This window comes from Suncus etruscus, chromosome 9 (genome assembly GCF_024139225.1).
Source record: "Suncus etruscus isolate mSunEtr1 chromosome 9, mSunEtr1.pri.cur, whole genome shotgun sequence".
Lineage (NCBI taxonomy): Eukaryota > Metazoa > Chordata > Mammalia > Eulipotyphla > Soricidae > Suncus > Suncus etruscus.
The window spans coordinates 39,051,475-39,069,779 of NC_064856.1; the positions used below are offsets into that span (position 1 = coordinate 39,051,475).

The following is an 18,305-nucleotide window of genomic DNA, read 5'->3' on the forward strand; positions in this document are numbered from 1 at the left end:
GTATGCAAATAATAGAAGTGGGAGGGGGTAGGAGATAGGTTCTTCCCTTTTTTTCCCCTGGTATATACATACTATTAATTATAAAGTTTGGTTATTGTATGATATTATACAAAACAAAACAAAAAACCTGGTTAACTTCACCTAGTTTCTTAAAATCTTCAGTATCCCATTATTCCTGACAGCAATCTTCAATGGACTATGCTTGTGTGACTATTGAGTACTCTTATGATACTAAAGTAGAGTTGGATTTATTTCCTCAACCAAAGATTAGGCATCAGCACTACATCTTGTGACCATCAGTACCTTGATAGAATACTGGACATTTTGCTGATAATGTTGTAAAATAAGTGATTGCTTAGTTCAATATTTTGATTTTTGGCTCATACCCAGTGGTCCTATCTTTGTCTTAGGGATCATTGCTGGTGGCCTCTGGGGACCATATGTTTTTCCTGGGGTTGAGTCTGAATCACCACATGCAAAAGCATGTACCTTTCTTACTATACTATCACTAGTTCAACATTTTGAAGATTGAGTTTAAGGTCTTCCATATTCATAAGTCAGATTTCTTAGATGACTAATCTGACGACTCTTGAAAAGTATTTTCAGGTGTTTTCTTTTTCTTAGCTTCAGTACTAAATTTTGAGACCATCACAAAAGTTTGTTACTATATTTTACTGTCATTTTTCTTTTTTAAAACTTGATTAATTTGGGGCCAGAGCAGTGGTGCAGGCAGTAAGTAAGGCGTCTGCCTTGCACGCACTAGCCTAGGACAGACCCCGGTTCGATCTGTCCCATATGGTCCCCCAAGCCAGAATTAACCCCTGAGCATCACTGGGTATGGCCGAAAAAAACAAAAAATAAAACTTGATTGATTGGTTTCTGCCACACCTGGCTGCTCTCAGGGGTTACTCCTGGCACTGCACCCAGAAATCACTCCTAGCAGGCTGGGAAACCATATGGGATGCCGGGGATTGAATGAGGTTCCTCCTGAGTACGCTGCTTGCAAGGCAAACACCCTACCGCAATGCTATCTCTGACCCTTTACTGTCATTTTTCTGTGCTATTTGTTCTTCAAAAACAATTGCCATGTAAGCCAGGAATCAAAAAGGATCTGGGGCCTTTGGTTAGAGACTCCATTATGTTTTGTTAGCACAGCATTTTCCATGTATTTTAATTGAATTTCTCAGTATACTCTGCCAGTCATGCCTAATTGTAATACCAAATTGAATTCTCACTTTGACCTAGATTGAATATGGTCATATTTATTGTTTTAAAGTACAAAAAATATGTCACACAGTACAGTTAACTACTTTTAAATATAAGTTATTTTGGAAATTCACTAAATAACTTGTTCTTTAATAGGTTTTAAAATTTTGTTGACTTAAAATGGTTTTCTTGAAGATATTTTCAGTTTATAGTGAAATCTAATGGCATGGAATAATCTTTAATTAAAAGTAACAAAATATTTTAGGGTGATAGCCTCATCTTAATATTTTCACTTGTAAAATAAACAAGTTTTTTTTTTTTTTATCTTTTCTGGTTTTTGGGGGGTGGGGTACAGCCAGAGTTGCTCAGGGGTTATTACTACTGACTCTGTGCTCAGAAATCACTCTTGGGGGTGCTTATGAGACCATTTCTGATGCTGGGGATCAACGTGGTTGATCATAATACTTTACCTGCTTTAACTACAGCACGCATTTTTTTGGAAATTATTTTTTGATTAAACTTTATTTTATTGAAACCATTATGATCTCCAAAGTCATTCGTAGTTGAATTTCAGATATACAGTGTGAATCAGGGCCATTTCCACCGGTGTCCATCCTCCCTCCATCCACCAATGTTCCCAGAGTGCATCCTGGACCACCACCCTATGCCCCAGACCTGCCAGTGTAACAGGCCCCTTTAAGTTCAGATTGTTTAGTTTAGTTGTCCTGATCCTGTTTTTGTCTTTGGCTTGGACATTTAGTTCTGTCCTTTTTATAGAAAATGCAGAAAGATGAGGTAAAACAAAGTAATACATGTCCCAAAGTTCTATGAAAAAGGTGGGAGCCTCTGTTTAAAATGAAGAAAGTGGGGGTGGCAGTTTTTTTCTATAGGCACAGCAAAAGTTGGGGAAATAAAAAGGAAAAACCTTTGGCTTAAAAACAGGGAGACCCTTCCCTGTCCATGAAGTATCCTGTCGTAAGAGCAACTACAGGCTCTGGGTAATGTTTGTTTTCTTTTAAATGAATGTTTTTATTAGTTGATGAGCATATTCATTATATAAAATGTAAGAAGAATCAAGATAATAAAATTCTAGAACACAGAATGTCTAGTAAAATGCAGGTTCTTTGCTTTGTAATTCAGATCATTTCCTATATAAATTTGCTATAGTTCACCAGATTAGGCACTTGCTAAAAGAACAGATTGTTTTTCTTTCCAAAAAGCTGCATACTGTTTATTTCACTTTAATTTTTAGCTTTAAGTAGTACCATGTTCTGTGGAGAAACAGACTTTAATGAAGCTGCATTTTCTAGATGGTTTACTCAGCACAAGATTACATCACTATATTTGATCCGAGTGGCACTTAATATCGTTTGATAAGACTCCCATGATTCTCTATTTTAGACCAGTGATTCTCAGCTAGGATACACTGGAGCCATAGCACAAGACCAGAAGTTTATCTAGAAGTAGGACATAAAACACATGGATTATGGCTTCATTTTCAGATGAGGTATTTTCTCTCATCAAAGTTCTTTAACTTTTATTGTCACTGATTAAAGCAACTGGAGAAAGAAATCTTAGGGCATGCTGGAGTGATAGTAGAACTGATAAGGTGTTTGCCTCACATGTTGCTAACCAGGTTTTGAAACTTGGCATTCCATATGGTCCCAAGCGCTGCCAGGAGTGATTCCTAAGTGCAGAGCCAGTAGTAACTCCTGAGCATAGCTGGATGTGGCTCCAAAGCATAAATATATGTGTGCATAAACACACAAAATCTTGTTAAAATGATAATTTGATACTTCAAATAAGTGATAATGCAGTGGGTAAGGGGCTTGTGTTACAAATAGCCAACTTGGGTTCAATCCCCAGCATCCCATGTGTCCCCCAAACATTGCTAAAAATGATTTCCTGTGTGTGGAGCCGGAAGATCTGAGCACAGCCAGTGCAGCCCCTGAATTGGGATGGGGTTAATCGGGAACTGTACATTACTTAAAATAATCTGGGTCTGGAAATGCAGGAGGATATAAGGAAGGCACTTGCCTTGCATGTTTTGACCCCTTTTTGAATCTGGCACTTTACTATATGGCACCTTGAGGAAAACAAAACCAGGAGCACTAGAAATGATTGGGGTGCCATTTGAGTGTTGGCATATCACATAATTAAGCAATTTACAATACATTCTGTAATGCCAAGTCTTGAGTTAGGTTACTGATGAAACGGTGAGAGGTTAATCAAACAGATAAGATACTTGAAGAATCTATCAGATACCTGTTTATATATCAGGTATCCCTCAAAATGAATATCGGAATTACACCTCTGAAGGCAGTGCTTAAAATAAGGTTCTGTAGATGAATAATGCCAGTGGGGGAAAACATTTGTGTTTTCACTCATTTTCAGCCCATTCCATCCTTGGCTTTCTGAAGTCTCCAGATTTCCTTCCCCTTGCATTATGGGTTAAGCTTACTGAAGCAGAGGTGAATGAAAGTAATACTCGAGAAGTTTAAGTAGGTATCCTTATTTTGTAGGTTCCTAAGCTGTACTTTACAAATTATAATTAGACAAGTTATTTTTATAATTTTATTTGGGTGCAGTCTTACTGAACAATCACTGAATTTCTTGGCCAGGTTCAGGTAACTGAAGAGCCTTTATAAGTAGTTTATATTGTCTAGATCCAAGATAGGCTGTAAACATAGTTTGGAGCAACATGGGAAACAGCATCTTTCTAAAGACAGGCTTGGAAATCCCAATCCAGTAAGCTAGGATATTTGTTTTTTCAGGTAACAGAACTGAGCTATACCTGTAAGAGAAACATTAAGATAATTCATTAGAGAAGAATATACAGATGTGTTAATCCTCAACACATCAAACCCCCCCCCCCCCAAATTTTAAAACTGGTTTAAGTAAAAGATTCTGTATTGTCAAATTTTCAGTATTAACACTGGTATTTTATTCTTTCTCTGTTTTCTTTGGAGACATATATATTACTTGTTCGAGAGTTCATCAGAATAAATCATTTTCCTTTGGTATTCTAGGCTTATAGCCAGATATTTTGATATAATTTTCATTATATGTTCAAACTCTTTAAAAACATTTTATTCATATGTGTGTGTTTATATAATGAAGCTTTCAAATCAGACATATTGTTAGTTTTATACATCTTTGGGTACATAATACATGAATTAAGAACTTAAACCTAAATAGCAAGAGGCACAGTATGATCAATTTCTAATACTTCAAATTCTTGAGAAATGATTATTAATGTGACAGCTAACATGACATGACAATAAGTTAAGCATTTTCTAATTAGTCATTAGTATATTAAAGTTTTCAATTATGAAAAGAAAAAGGGAATCCTACCTGGCTGCTAGCCCACCATTCAGAGGTATAGCCAAGAAAACAGGGTATAGACCACCCAATATAAAACCAATTAGCCCTCCACGAATTACGGTACAGGTTTCACAATTCAAATCACCTAAGAAACAACAGTTGTAAAAATGAATGTCCTAGTAATCAATCATAAATTATAAAAACTTCCTGATATGTATCAGATACTTCGTATTTAGGCAGCTGTACAAACACATTTAGTAAGTCATTTTGCAAAGTAGTTACGTTGACAATAAGGAATAACTGATAAAACCATTTTAGGAAAAACAATTGGTTCTGAACTTTATTTATTTATTGTTTTTTGGGGGGGGGGGCCACACCTGGCGGTGCTCAGGGGTTACTCCTGGTTGTCTGCTCAGAAATAGCTCCTGGCAGGCACGGGGGACCATATGGGACACCGGGATTCGAACCAACCACCTTTGGTCCTGGATCGGCTGCTTGCAAGGCAAACGCCGCTGTGCTGTCTCTTCGGGCCCTGAACTTTACTGTAATAGTTTCTTGCTCTGTGCATTTTATACTTGCAAGCCCAAGCTAATACATTTCTGTAAAAAAAAATCTTTTAACCCATGTGGATTTTTTCATAATTTTTTAAAATTCCTAAAATGGTCTGTATTAAAAATAGAATGTTAGGGGCTGGAACAATAGTACACGGCAGTGACAAGGTTCAGTCCCAGCATCCCATATGGTGTCTGAAGCCTGCCAGGAATAATTTCTGAACACAGAACCAGGACTAATGTAGCACCTCTGGATGTGGCACAAAAACAAAAAAAGTTAATATTGTGTTTTCATCAGTCTTAAACTGGACTGCCTCCAAAGTCACAAAAATTGTTTCCACAGTTGTCATGGAGATTCAAGCAAATTACACAATGTAAAGGAGTATAAATGTAATTGGACCTTCACCACTGTGGTAATGCAGATAATATGTTTATTTGAAATTTTTTTTTCATGATTATTATCTCAAAGTACTCAGCATATGTGTGACTAGCCAAATATTTAAAAAATTCTTACATATATAAACAGTGCTTGGAAAAAATTACTGCATAGTTATAAAGTTTTATAATTTTCTAAGTGTGTGTACATGTCGTGAATGAATTCAGCCTATTTAGGCTCAATCCTATGGCACCTAAAATAATGTCCCCTGTAGCCTACCTATGCATTGAGCATAGCAATGGGTCAAAACAAATGTAGGCCAGAGCGATAGCACAACAGTGGGGCATCTCTTTCATGTGGCCAATACTAGACGGACCCTGGTTCGATTCCTGACATCCTGTATGTTCCTCAAGCCTGCCAGGACCGATATCTGAGCTCAGAGCCTGAGTGCTGCCGGATGTGACCCAAAATCCCACCCCCCAGAAGAAAAACCAAATGTGAGATATATTGATTTCTCTGAGCCTCCTGAGAAAGTTTTAACAAGTGTTTGAATTTGCTGTGTAAGCATTTTACTTGTTTGGCATTCTAATGTTAATTGCCATTAACATCCACTCCAACTCCCCATCCACCTTACTGCTCTACTGTTGAGCCACATCCTGGCCCTGGAAGTTTCTATTTTGATCGAACACTGGCTTACTGCAATAGAGCTCATTAGTATTTGAGGACTAATGTAAGTTGCCAGAACAAAGTGTCCATAGTAAAAACAACTTACCTGTACTTAAAGGTAAACTTATAAAACCTTTGTAAGACACATCTGCTGTTAAAAATGGGACCACTGCCATAGGTATGCTAGAAACCATACGTCCTTTGGTCACATTTAAGATGCGTCGAAAGAGACTGTTTGCTATTAGGCCACTGAGAGCAGCATTAATTCCAATAAATGTGGATCCATACTCAAGTAGGTTCCTGTGTAGATGAGAGAAAAATTGTATATTTGGCCCCAGTGTGTATGGGCACTCTTTATAATTGAAGTGGTATATATGACAAAGTTTATTGGGATTTCAATAATAACAGGATAGAGTATAGCTTCAAAACATCTTTAATAATCCGTCTCTAAAATCCCTAAAATAATGTAATTTGGTTAACACAGGAATACAGTAATACGTTAGATTTTGGTAATTTTATGATTTTGCAAAGGTACTAATAAAAAGTCAAGACTTTGATACCTCTCCAAGGTTCTCAAAACAATCACTTTATAAGGTGATTTTATCACTGATAATGGCAGGCTTACACTAATCTATAAATTACATGAAAATAATGCAGATGAAGATAGTTTTTTTTTTTTTAATCAGGAGCACCTAATGCACAGAAGATAGTTCTGTAAATTAAGAGTTAGTGTACCTCTTTCACTCTTCTAAAGCTTTAGTCAGGATTGAGGGACAGTACTACTAACACTTAAGGGCTATATTATATAAGGATGTTCTGTACTATAATAACAATCCCTTAAAAAATGCTTTAAGGTACTGTAGAACTTTTTTAAAATTTACTTTAGTTTTGGGGCCACAATCAGTATGCTTGGTTTACTCCTGGCTCTGTGTTCAAGAATTACTCCTGGTGGGGCACTTGTGTTCCTTTAAGGAAGATATATTTCCTGGGGCCAAGGAAATAGTACAAGGTGGCAGGGCTCTCATAGTAGATCTGGGTTCAATTCCTTGTACCCCAAATGGTTTCCTGAGCTCTACTAGAAGTGACCTTGGAACACTGCTAGGTGTAGCCATCAACACCCTCCACTAGCCAAGTACATTTCCAGAGGGAAACAAGTGAATTTTATTCTGTAGATGGGCTAGTAGGCAAGTTAGAGAACCTTATGATCTAGACTACATACAAAACAGTAATAATAAATGCATAAATGTAAAAGACCATTACATTTTTATGCAAACAGGAAATAGTAAATGAGCAGTTCCTATAAAGTATTTCCAACATCTGTGAAATACATTTTCCATTTTAGTTAAATGGAGCCAGTTTTTGGAATGGAACTCAGATTTCAATATTTCATACAGTACATTCATATATTACAAGTATAAATGTCTACATTATATAGCAACTGGAATTTGAGAAGCAACTTGCCATCTCCAAATGTAACTTTACTATCCCCCTGGCCTTAAATTCATTTTTTTTCAAGGACTTGTGTAAGGTGAGATGTATCATAAGACACTAATTCTGGCCTAGAAAAACTTAATACTCTGCACTTGATTTTACAATGCGAAAAGGCTACTTCCTTCTGATATTCTATATTTACAGCCAACAGTTTAACATCATAGTGAGGAAAACATGATTAAAGATACAGGGTAGGGTGCTTATCTTGCATGTAGCCAATCTGATTTTGATCCCCCACACCCTATATGGGTTCCTCTAAATCCTACCAGGAATGATGCCTGAGCAGAACACCAGGAATAATTTTTGAGCACAGCTGGGTGTAGCCCCAAAACAAAATAATAAAATGGGGCAGAAGCTGTGGAGGATGAGGAGTGGAATTTATAGTTATTGGACAAAAATTAGTTCAACCACTGAGCAATATCTGGCTGTTGTAAAAGAAAATGATTTAAACTAAGGGTTCTTACCTTTCTGCTTCTGGAAGTTGGTTAATTTTTCTGTTTATAATATTAAAAATCAAGTTTTCCTTGGCAGTATTATCCGGTTTATGGTTTTCCATCTTGAACCTTAGGAAAAGGTAAATTTCATTATCAGTAATGTATCTCTAGAAAAACAAAAGGCTTCCATGAACCAAAGAATTAATTTTAAAAATAACTAGAGGTTGAATCATACTCTTACACAAAATATCAAGAACTTGAGCAAGGGGCCGACGAGGTGGCACTAGAGGTAAGGTGTCTGCCTTGCAAGCGCTAGCCAAGGAAGGACCACGGTTCGATCCCCCGGCATCCCATGCATCCCATATGGTCCCCCCAAGCCAGGGGCAATTTCTGAGTGCATAGCCAGGAGTAACCCCTGAGCATCAAACGGGTGTGGCCCGAAAAACAAAAACAAAAAAACAAAACAAACAAAAAAAAAGAGCAAGTACAGTGGGGAGGACATTTGCCTTGCACAAGGCAACTAGGTTTGATCCCCAGCATCCCATATGGTTCCCTGAGCCTGCCAGGACTGAATGCTGATAACCCCCCAAATAGATATATGCCATACCCCCAAAAGATTCGAAGTAAAAACATGAAAGAATGGGCCCGGAGAGATAGCACAGCAGCGTTTGCCTTGCAAGCAACCAATCCAGGACCAAAGGTGGTTGGTTCGAATCCCGGTGTCCCATATGGTCCCCCGTGCCTGCCAGGAGCTATTTCTGAGCAGACAGCCAGGAGTAACCCCTGAGCACCGCCGGGTGTGGCCCAAAAACCCAAAAAAAAAACAACAAAAAACTAAAAACAACAACAAAAAAAACCCCATGAAAGAATATATAAAATTTACAGGAACTATTTGATGTGAAACAGCACTAAATACACTATAATGAGAAGCAAACTGCTCTCGGCAAGTATAAATCATCCAGTTTGAGTATAAACACTGGAGTTTTCACTTGTAGGTATATTCTAGCATATGGATCCAAATTTTTTCACTTGTGACATCTTTTTACTAGCTTCTTATGTTACTGTAGCTATATAAATATATAAAATAGGTATTCAAATGTTTGATTTTTTTTTTTTTTTTTGGTTTTGGGGCCACACCAGGCAGCACTAGGGTTACTCTGGCTCTCTACTCAGAAATCGCTCTGGCAGGCACGGAGACCGTATGGGATGCTGGGATTTGAAACATGGTTGGTCCTGGGTCTGCCACTTGCAAGGCAAACGCCCTACCACTGTGCTATCTCTCTGATGCCTATTTTTGAACCCACAATGAATTACATGCAGCCCACTGGTGGGCAGAGATCAGTAAATATTTTAAGATTTTTCAGAACACATAAGTTCTTTGTCAAGTAATGAAAAAAATACATGGGGGTGTTCTTTTTGTGACAGAAACCCAACTACAGCCATGTTTGTAACCACGGTGTTTAAGATATAAAAATAAATAAAAAGCCTTGTCCCTACCTTCAATAAACGAAGTCTATTGCTCTGAAGAAGAAAAAAAAGAAGCAAATTTTTTTGGGAGGGTCATACCGGGCAGCGTTCAGGGGTTACTCCTGGCTCTATGCTCAGAAATTACTCCTGGTAGGCTCAGGGGACCATATATCGCTGGGATTCGAACCACCGTCCTGCATGCAAGGCAAATGCCCTACCTCTATGCTATCTCTCCGACCCCCGAGAAAATAATCGAATTTTTTTTTTGTTTTTGGGTCACACCCGGCAGCACTCAGGGATTACTCCTGGCTTCACGCTCAGAAATCGCTCCTGGCAGACTCGGGGGATCATAGGGATGCCAGGATTCGAATCAATGACCTTCTGCATGAAAGGCAAACGCCCTACCTCCATGCTCTCTCTCCAGCCCCAGAAACAAAATTCTTAATATTGCTAGCTATTCGGAAAGCAAGCTACTCCAGGTAGCAATACTACCCCAGGATAGAATTTAATTGAAGCCAGAGTAGGAGGTTGTCAATGATGAGTTTTGTCATAAAGATTTAAAAGATCAGGTATCAGTAGTAGAGTTAAATCAAACTTCGTAGATAATAAAAAAAACAACTTGGTTTTATGATTATATACATTACAAGTCATACGCTTATTTGGCATCGTGGTATCGTTTGGGAAATGCTGAGTACGCTGAAATTGCTTATCTCCATTTAAAATTAGCCTAAATACAATGCTGGGTTAGGAATTTATCACTAGGTTTCCTACACTTAAGCCTAGGCTGCTATAACATGACAAACACAATGTGATCAACAAGAGTTTTGAATGGTTTTGTCTGTAGGGAGGTTGTAGTAGCATGACATTGAAATTCAGGTCATAGTAAGTGGTGTGAATCTGAATCGAATGATTTAAAGTCTGGCCCAATTACTAACTCCAGGTTTTCCGTTCTGCCTAGAGGTGAAGTTCCAAATTCTGTGAACAGGTCATCTTTTAAATGTGACCATTAAAACCCACTCTTAATTCATCAAAATTACTAACTAGGGGCATACTGAAAACAGATCCTTTTATCCCTGTTGCCCATGAGAAACTTTCATTTTAAAAAGCTAGCACGCCATCTTCCAATGCAACGTTTTTCAATGTTTCTGCATCAATTCTAGTGCTACTCAGTTGGGATCTCGGAAAACTTTAACAAGGGATTACTACACTAGCCGTAATCCAGGAATGACAGTACGTCGCAGGCTTTTTTAAAAACCCTTTTACAGTCTTGATTTACAAGAAAAAGTCTGGTATGGAAAGTGACCCGGAGGTAGCCTGCTTAGGGTCAATGCTTTTCCTTCCTCCCCACTCCCAGGATCTCATTTCCACGCCGCGGTCACAGCTCTGTGCTGGACCCTGGGGCTGACCGCACCCGCTGCCTCTTGACTCCAGTACCTGATGCTCTCCCACGCCTCGCTGCCGTCTCGGACCTTACCTCTCCCCACAGCGGCTCACTGCAAGGCCCGTCCACTTAACCTGCAGGCAGCCATCTTGGCTGGCACGTGACTCGCAGGGTGAGCGTGAGGTCACGGCCGCTGATTGGTTGTCCGGCGCGGAGCTTTGTAGCCCTGGCGACTTCCTTCTGATAGCCTGTGGCCTAGATCTAGGAATTTGGAGGGCTTGATGGCCTCTGGAAAAGGTACCAATTATTGGGCTCCCCGGGCCTGTGGAAACTGTTAATTTTAGAAGTGAATGTTGTCCTGCACAGGTGTGAGACTCGAATGCTTGGTCAGAAAATGAAAAAAAAAAAAATCCAAGCTCTTTGATCTTTCTTCCTTGGATCTTTTGCTCCCTGCACCTTGTTTTTTGATCTGGTTGTTTGCCCTACCTTAATCTGAGCATTTCTAGAGCAGGAGTATACTTATTTTCAATGCAGCCTTTGCCCGAGAGTCTATAGCAGAGTTGAGTAAGGGGTGCCCGGAATACTGATGACCTCTGAAAACTCCTTTGCAGAGATTGCGTACATATTCTCTATAAAGAACTGGTAGTAGAAAAATATGTTAATAGATTTACGGTATGTGACCTATGTTCGGTTTAGTAACTTCCTGTAGACTTTGAATAAAACCCTGCATAAAGCTTTGCATTCTTCTGACCAGAGTTTCATCCTTGGCATCCTATGTGGTATCCCAGCAATACCAGAAGTGATTCCTGAGTGCAGAGCCAGGAGTCATCCCTGAGCATTGCCAGGAGTGACCCCCCAAACAAAGCAAAACAAAAATCTTAAACATGGGTGGCAAAACCTATATAAACTGGCTTTGTTTCTTCTCCCAGTCTGCTTTTTTTGGGGGGTGGGGAAAAGAAGGGAGGAGATGCCTGACTGCTCAGGGTTTACTTCTGATCCTTAGGGATGACTGCTTAATGGAGTGATCACATGACCATACGCTGTTCCAAGAATTTAACAAGGATCAGCTAGTTAAAAGGCAAAAGTACTCATTAAAAGTGCTACTTCTTGTGCTCTCACATTTGAGCCACTTGAACACTAATTTATTATGATTATAGGCCCCTTTAGCCATTCCATTACTGACTTTTCAGTGCTGTTGATTTTCAGCCATGTTGCTCCCTCTACTTGACTTTTCTTCATCCCTATATCTGATATACCTCCTTCAGGTTGTAGGTCTATTACTTCCCTTAGCTATCAATCTAAATTCTACTTATTCATTTTATTTCTTTTAAAATATTAGAGAAAATATGTGTGCCAGCACAACCAGCTGGCACAGTGCCTGATTCATGAATGAATAATGTTTAACACAGCCAATAAACTTTAAATATAACTCTTAGAAAATTATTTACTTATTTCTTCATCATATTTTATTGAGAACTGATGTTTCTCTGACTTCTAAGAGGGTAAAAAAAAGACAAGGAGCAGTAGGTAACCATATAAAAGTTTTCTATTTCTTTGGGGGAGGGTAGAGGGTTTTGGGCCTCACCTAGTGACCCTCAGAGTTACTTTTGGCTGTGTGCTCAAAAATCGCTCCTGACTCAAGGGACCATATGGGACTCCAGGGATCGAACCCAGGTCCGCTCCAAGTCAGTCGCGTGCAAGGCAAATGCCTTACTGCTATGTTATCGCCCCTGCCCCAAAAGATCTCAATTTCTTTGAGATATGTAGAGAATGTTATAAAATACTCTACTCTACATGAAATATATAAGTAAGTTTTCAAGAAAGAATCAATTGTTTTCAGGGGGCAATTTTAATCAAAGACATTTCTAGGTAGTTTATGTCTTGGAATTCACCTTAAATAGCTTTTGCATATAGGCTAGATATATTATACAGCAGGTAGGGTGTTTGCCTTGCATTGTCACTTGTGGCTAACCTGGACTTATTCTTGGTTCCATACTCAGGTATAACTTCTGGTGCTGCTTGGGTGACCAGATGTGGTACAGTAGGTTGAATCCAAGTCATATGTGTGCAAAGTAAGTTGCCTTACCTGTATTATCATCTCTCTGGCACCTACATGGTTCATTTAAAATAGATCTTATTAGGGCTAGAATGATAGCATAATTATAGAATGCTTGCCTTGCACATGGCTGACCCAGGAGGGACCCAGGTTAGATTCTCAGCATCCTATATGGCCCCATGAGCCTGCGAGGAGCCATTTCGGAGTGCAGAGCCAGGAGTAACCCCTGAGCATCACTGGATGTGGCCCAAAAACCAAACAAAAAAATCTTATTCTATTTAAAGTAAGATATTAATTTAATACATAGTAACATTTTCCTTTTTATAATTAAATAACTGCAATATTTGAATTGGCTCAAATTGGGTTGATCTATATTCTCTTCTGAGAATGGATGATGTTGCTCCATTTTGTTTGATGATTTTTTTTGGGGGGGGGCCACATCCACTGATGCATAGGGGATAGTTCTGGCTCTGCGCTCAGAAATCGCTCCTGGCTTGGGGGACTGTATGGGACCAAGGTCCATCCTAGGTCAGCTGCATGCAAGGCAAATGCCCTACTGCTGTGCCACTGCTCTGGTCCCAGTTTGTTGAATATTTTGGATCATACATAAATATTTGCTATATTCTATCTTTCAATGCTCTTTCAATGGTGACATTTTAAAATATTTAATTTTGGGGGGGCACACCCCACCATGCTCAGGGGTTATTCCTAGCTCTGTGCTCAGAAATCAGCCCTGGCAGTCTCAGGGGACCATATGGAATGCTGGGAATCAAACCCAGGTCTGTCCTGGTCTGGCGTGTGTAAGGCAAACTCTCTACCGCTGTGCCTAAAGAATTTACATTATTTTATTGTATACATTGGGCTTTAATTTACCACATCAGGAAATACCATTGATATTTTATCTCTTAACTTTACTTATTATATTATATCTTAAAATATATATTACATATATCATTAAGCATTTATCAGCATAAAATTGTAATGGAAAACTATGCTTTCTCGATTTTCAACATCCACACAACATCCATATATTTAATATTTTATACTATCTTTTATTTTAATTCTTAGAATGTATGTGTATGTTTCTTCTTGTCATTGGTTACTTTTGTTTTCTATCTTATATTTTTGTTCTTGCTTTATTAATTTGATAAGATGCTTTTAGGTATTTATCTATTTCATTCATTAAAAGTAATGTCTGTTCATATATATAAATAGATACATTAAGTAGTTAGAGGATAGGCTAATAGTTTCTTGTCAGAGTATTTATGGTAGGGAAATGACTTAGGTAATGAGGTGATGATTAAAATCCTTCCTGAGAACAGAAGGAGTAAACCCTGAGCATTGCCAGCTGTGGCCCAAAAACCAAAAAAAAGTTTATAATTTATCATTTAAAAATGTTTGACCTATAGTGAGCTCACATTTCATTTTCTTGATATACAGCATGTGGTGGTTTTTAGTATATGTGCTGCCAAAGTGAGTTCAACATTTGGTGATTTTTAATGTAGAAGATTTTAACTGTTTTATCAGTTATCAGTTTTATCAGTGGGGCTGTGCCCACTCTGCCACTAGAAAATCCAGCATCCCCATCCCTTCCACAGCCACCATCTTTACAGCAGAAAAAGACTGGCCACTCCACTCTGCTCTAAAAGAAAATAATGGCTGCCAATACTTCCTAGGTAGCCTGCCCCAGGCTGATACCTCCATGGCCCTCTCAGAAAGATGGAAGAGGCACAGATTCCCTTTTCTACAATAAACTGCAGCAGCCTAACATCATGCCTCCTCCCTGTGACAGAAACTGCCCAGCTTGGAGTTTTAACCTTATCAAACTTCCAAGCTACCAAATTTATTTTAGATCTATAAATACCGAATCACATGGTGCACGTAGCTATGTAACACCTTAATATTTTATAATAGTGTTACACCAGTGGTATGACAAGAGGGCTGATGGGAAAGTTACATAGTAATCTGCCAACCTCAGTGGACCTGAACAGTAAGACAACTAGCACCACCGCAGCCCACTAAATCCTTAGAAACTGATTTGTCACACCATGGAGAGATGTAACAATCATTTCAAACTGACCATGTTGGTCTGTTTGGATAATTCTATTTGCCCTTGTAACAAGCAATGTGAAGCAAGTTTGGTTGTACCTGCGTGGAAGCAGGCTATGGTGATTGGGGACTGGTAAAGGGAAGATCATCACTATGGTGATGGGATTGGTGTTTGAACATTTAATGCCTGGGCCGGGAAGGTGGCGCTAGAGGTAAGGTGTCTGCCTTACAAGCGCTAGCCAAGGAACGGACCGCGGTTCGATCCCCCGGCGTCCCATATGGTCCCCCCAAGCCAGGGGCGATTTCTGAGCACATAGCCAGGAGTAACCCCTGAGCGTCAAACGGATGTGGCCCAAAAACCAAAAACAAACAAACAAACGAACATTTAATGCCTGAAATGACTGTATATGTCATGTTGTTATAATAAAAAATAGGGAAAAACAACAAACTTATGAATTCAATGATACCTCAATCAAAATTCTAACGCATTTTCCTCTGAATAGGAAATGCAAGGTCTCTCTCCCCCCCTCTCTCTGTCTCTGTCTCTCTCTGTCTCTGTCTCTCTGTCTCTGTCTCTGTCTCTGTCTCTGTCTCTCTCTCTCTCTCTCTCTCTCTCTCTCTCTCTCTCTCTCTCTTTCCCTTTCCCCCATACACCCACACACCTCAACAACCATGAACAAGAAAAAGCAAAGTGGTGGGTCAGAGAGATAGCGTTTGCCAAGGGTGTTTGCCTTGTATGCAGAAGGATGATGTTCGAATCCCGGCATCCCATATGGTCCCCGGAGCCTGCCAGGAGTGATTTCTGAGTATAGAGCCAGGAGTAACCCCTGAGCACTGCTGGGTGTGACCCCCCCACACACACACAAAGCAAAGTGGTAGGTATCACACTTCTCTTTAAAACTATATTGCATTTATAAGATCATGAATTTTATTGAAGACTTGAGTACATGTTTAAAATAAGAGATCTCAGTCCACTCCTGAACACTATATACACAAAAGTAAAATATACATAAATAAAAACAGGCACATATATCATAGGATAAGATAGAAACCAGAAAAAATTCAGATAAATGATCAAATAATTTATAACAAAGGACTTAATAAATGTGTTTGGAAAAAATCAGTTACACGCATAGGATGAAACTAAACCTTAGCTTATACCATAACAAATATTAACTCAATATATTAAAATGTAAAACTAAAAATCATATAACTAGAATAAAACAGAATGTACGTTTCTTTATATCCACAATAAAAGAGCCATAGTTCTAGCCTTCCAGTTTAATCTCACTTAAGAGAATTTAGCTGCTCATATTTTTTTTAAACTTGATTGATTGATTGGTTTCTGGGTCATACCCAGTAGCGCTCAGGGTCCACTCCTGGCTTTGCACTCAGAAATCATTCCTCATTCATTCACATTGCTTGATATACTTTGATGGTATTTTGGTACTATCAATAATTGAGATTAAACTCTTTAAGAACATGTTTATCTTTGCCTCTTTTTTTGTTAAAAGTTTCATCTGCTTTAATATTTTTCTCCAAATAAACAAAGAAAAACAAAAATAATCTAACTTGGAGATTCAGTTCCACATTATCACAATTAAGCAGTTTTCACTATAAATTACATGCTGGAGGTGGAGTGATAGTACAGTGGGTAGGCCATTTGCCTTGCATGAAGCTCATCTAGTCTCTAGCATCTCATATGGCACCCAAGCACTGCCTGGAGTAATTCCTGAGTGCAGAGACAGGAGTATTCCCAGGTGTGACTCCCATCTTTCTTTTTAGTTTTGAGCTACAAATATATTTTGCAAATATTGGGTAAAAAAATCTGTAAAATTTTTAGTTTAACAAATATACATGAATATAAGAACAATTAAAGAAAAATATTGATAGCATTTAAGAAAACATTTATAACCCAGATGTGTTGATGCATATTGGCCTTATAATAATAGAACTTACTGTTGAGGGACATAACATTCCTATTATTTTTTTTTAAATGAGTAAATTTATCATCATACAAGTTATTTCTCTAAATACGTTAAATAAATGTTTACCTCTACTTCTAACCATAGAAAACAAACTGTATCATAGTATCATCTCTGATACAATACTGTCTTCCTGTCCTAAGTTTACACATAGTCATGTCAAGTTTTAAATTTCTTAATTCACGTGAAAACTATGTGTGTAATCTTTTAAGCACGTAATAGCATTGTTTTGAAAATATACTGATCTTAAAGATTTATTTTGCTAAAATCCACTACCACTTGAGTCAATTTAAGTTGTGAACTTTTTATAAATGTTTTGCCTTGATGTTAATGACTGCAGATTAGGGAATGGTAAAGGTGGTTATGATTATTTCTGAAAAATAAGCCAATGAGGTTTGCCACATGAACTAATATCTCTGTAGCTGAGAGTATATTATGTATGTTAGAAATATTTTCAAAATTCATATCAATCTTCTGTTGCTGCTTTAACTAAATTTATGTATTTTACATCCTATTTGTCATTCCAACAATGTTCACAGTATCTTCATGAGAAATAGATTCATTTCTTTTTTTTTTTTGGTTTTTGGGCCACACCCGTTTGACGCTCAGGGGTTATTGCTGGCTATGCGCTCAGAAATTACCCCTGGCTTGGGGGGACCATATGGGACGCCGGGGATTGAACCGCTGTCCATCCTACGCTAGCGCTTGCAAGGCAGACACCTTACCTCTAGTACCACCTTCCTGGACCCTCATTTCTGCTTTTAATTTTTTTTTATTTCCTCCTTTGCAGTTCCTTCACTGAAGTCTTGAACCCCTTAAGTAAATCATAAATCAGCTTCTTCCATTGTGTGGATACATTGACTTATTCCCATTAATTATGAATATTCCCCACCTTTCTTTTCCTATAATGCTATGATGACTTGGGTTTGCATTCATGCTTGTTTGTGGTATTTACACATTAGTTGTAGTGCTCACTGGGGTGGGATCGGGGATCACATATTGTTTGTTCTGCTCACTATGGACCACACAAGTTAGCTGTGATAGCTGAGAACAGTCTGACTGTAGTGCTACCTGCAGGTTGCTGTGCTGCTTACACTCACTGAAGGTCACACAGTATTCCTACATTGTTTTTGTGATGCTTGCTAGACATCATATAACTGTGCTCTCACCTACCTGGCTTAGCTATGGTCAGAAAATACAGTTCCAGGGATCTCAGATAGTAGAGCTACTGGTAATCATGCTCAGTGTTTTTAGTGGCACCAGATACCAACCTTGTATCAATGGTAGCCATAGGGTCTTGGAAGGATGTCTCTTGTGAA

General features: G+C 38.6%; 1 protein-coding gene across 1 annotated transcript; it reads right to left on the reverse strand.

Moving 5' to 3' along the window:
• Positions 1-3,772: 3,772 nt before the first annotated feature.
• Positions 3,773-11,134, reverse strand: TMEM126A (transmembrane protein 126A). The gene is made up of 5 exons (XM_049780073.1): positions 10,990-11,134; positions 8,079-8,177; positions 6,230-6,423; positions 4,561-4,675; positions 3,773-4,000 (listed from the first exon to the last, which is right to left on the reverse strand). The coding sequence occupies exons 2-5, from the start codon at positions 8,168-8,170 to the stop codon at positions 3,808-3,810; spliced, it is 594 nt and encodes a 197-aa protein (XP_049636030.1). The 5' UTR covers positions 8,171-8,177; positions 10,990-11,134; the 3' UTR covers positions 3,773-3,807.
• Between the last annotated feature and the right edge of the window lie 7,171 nt (positions 11,135-18,305).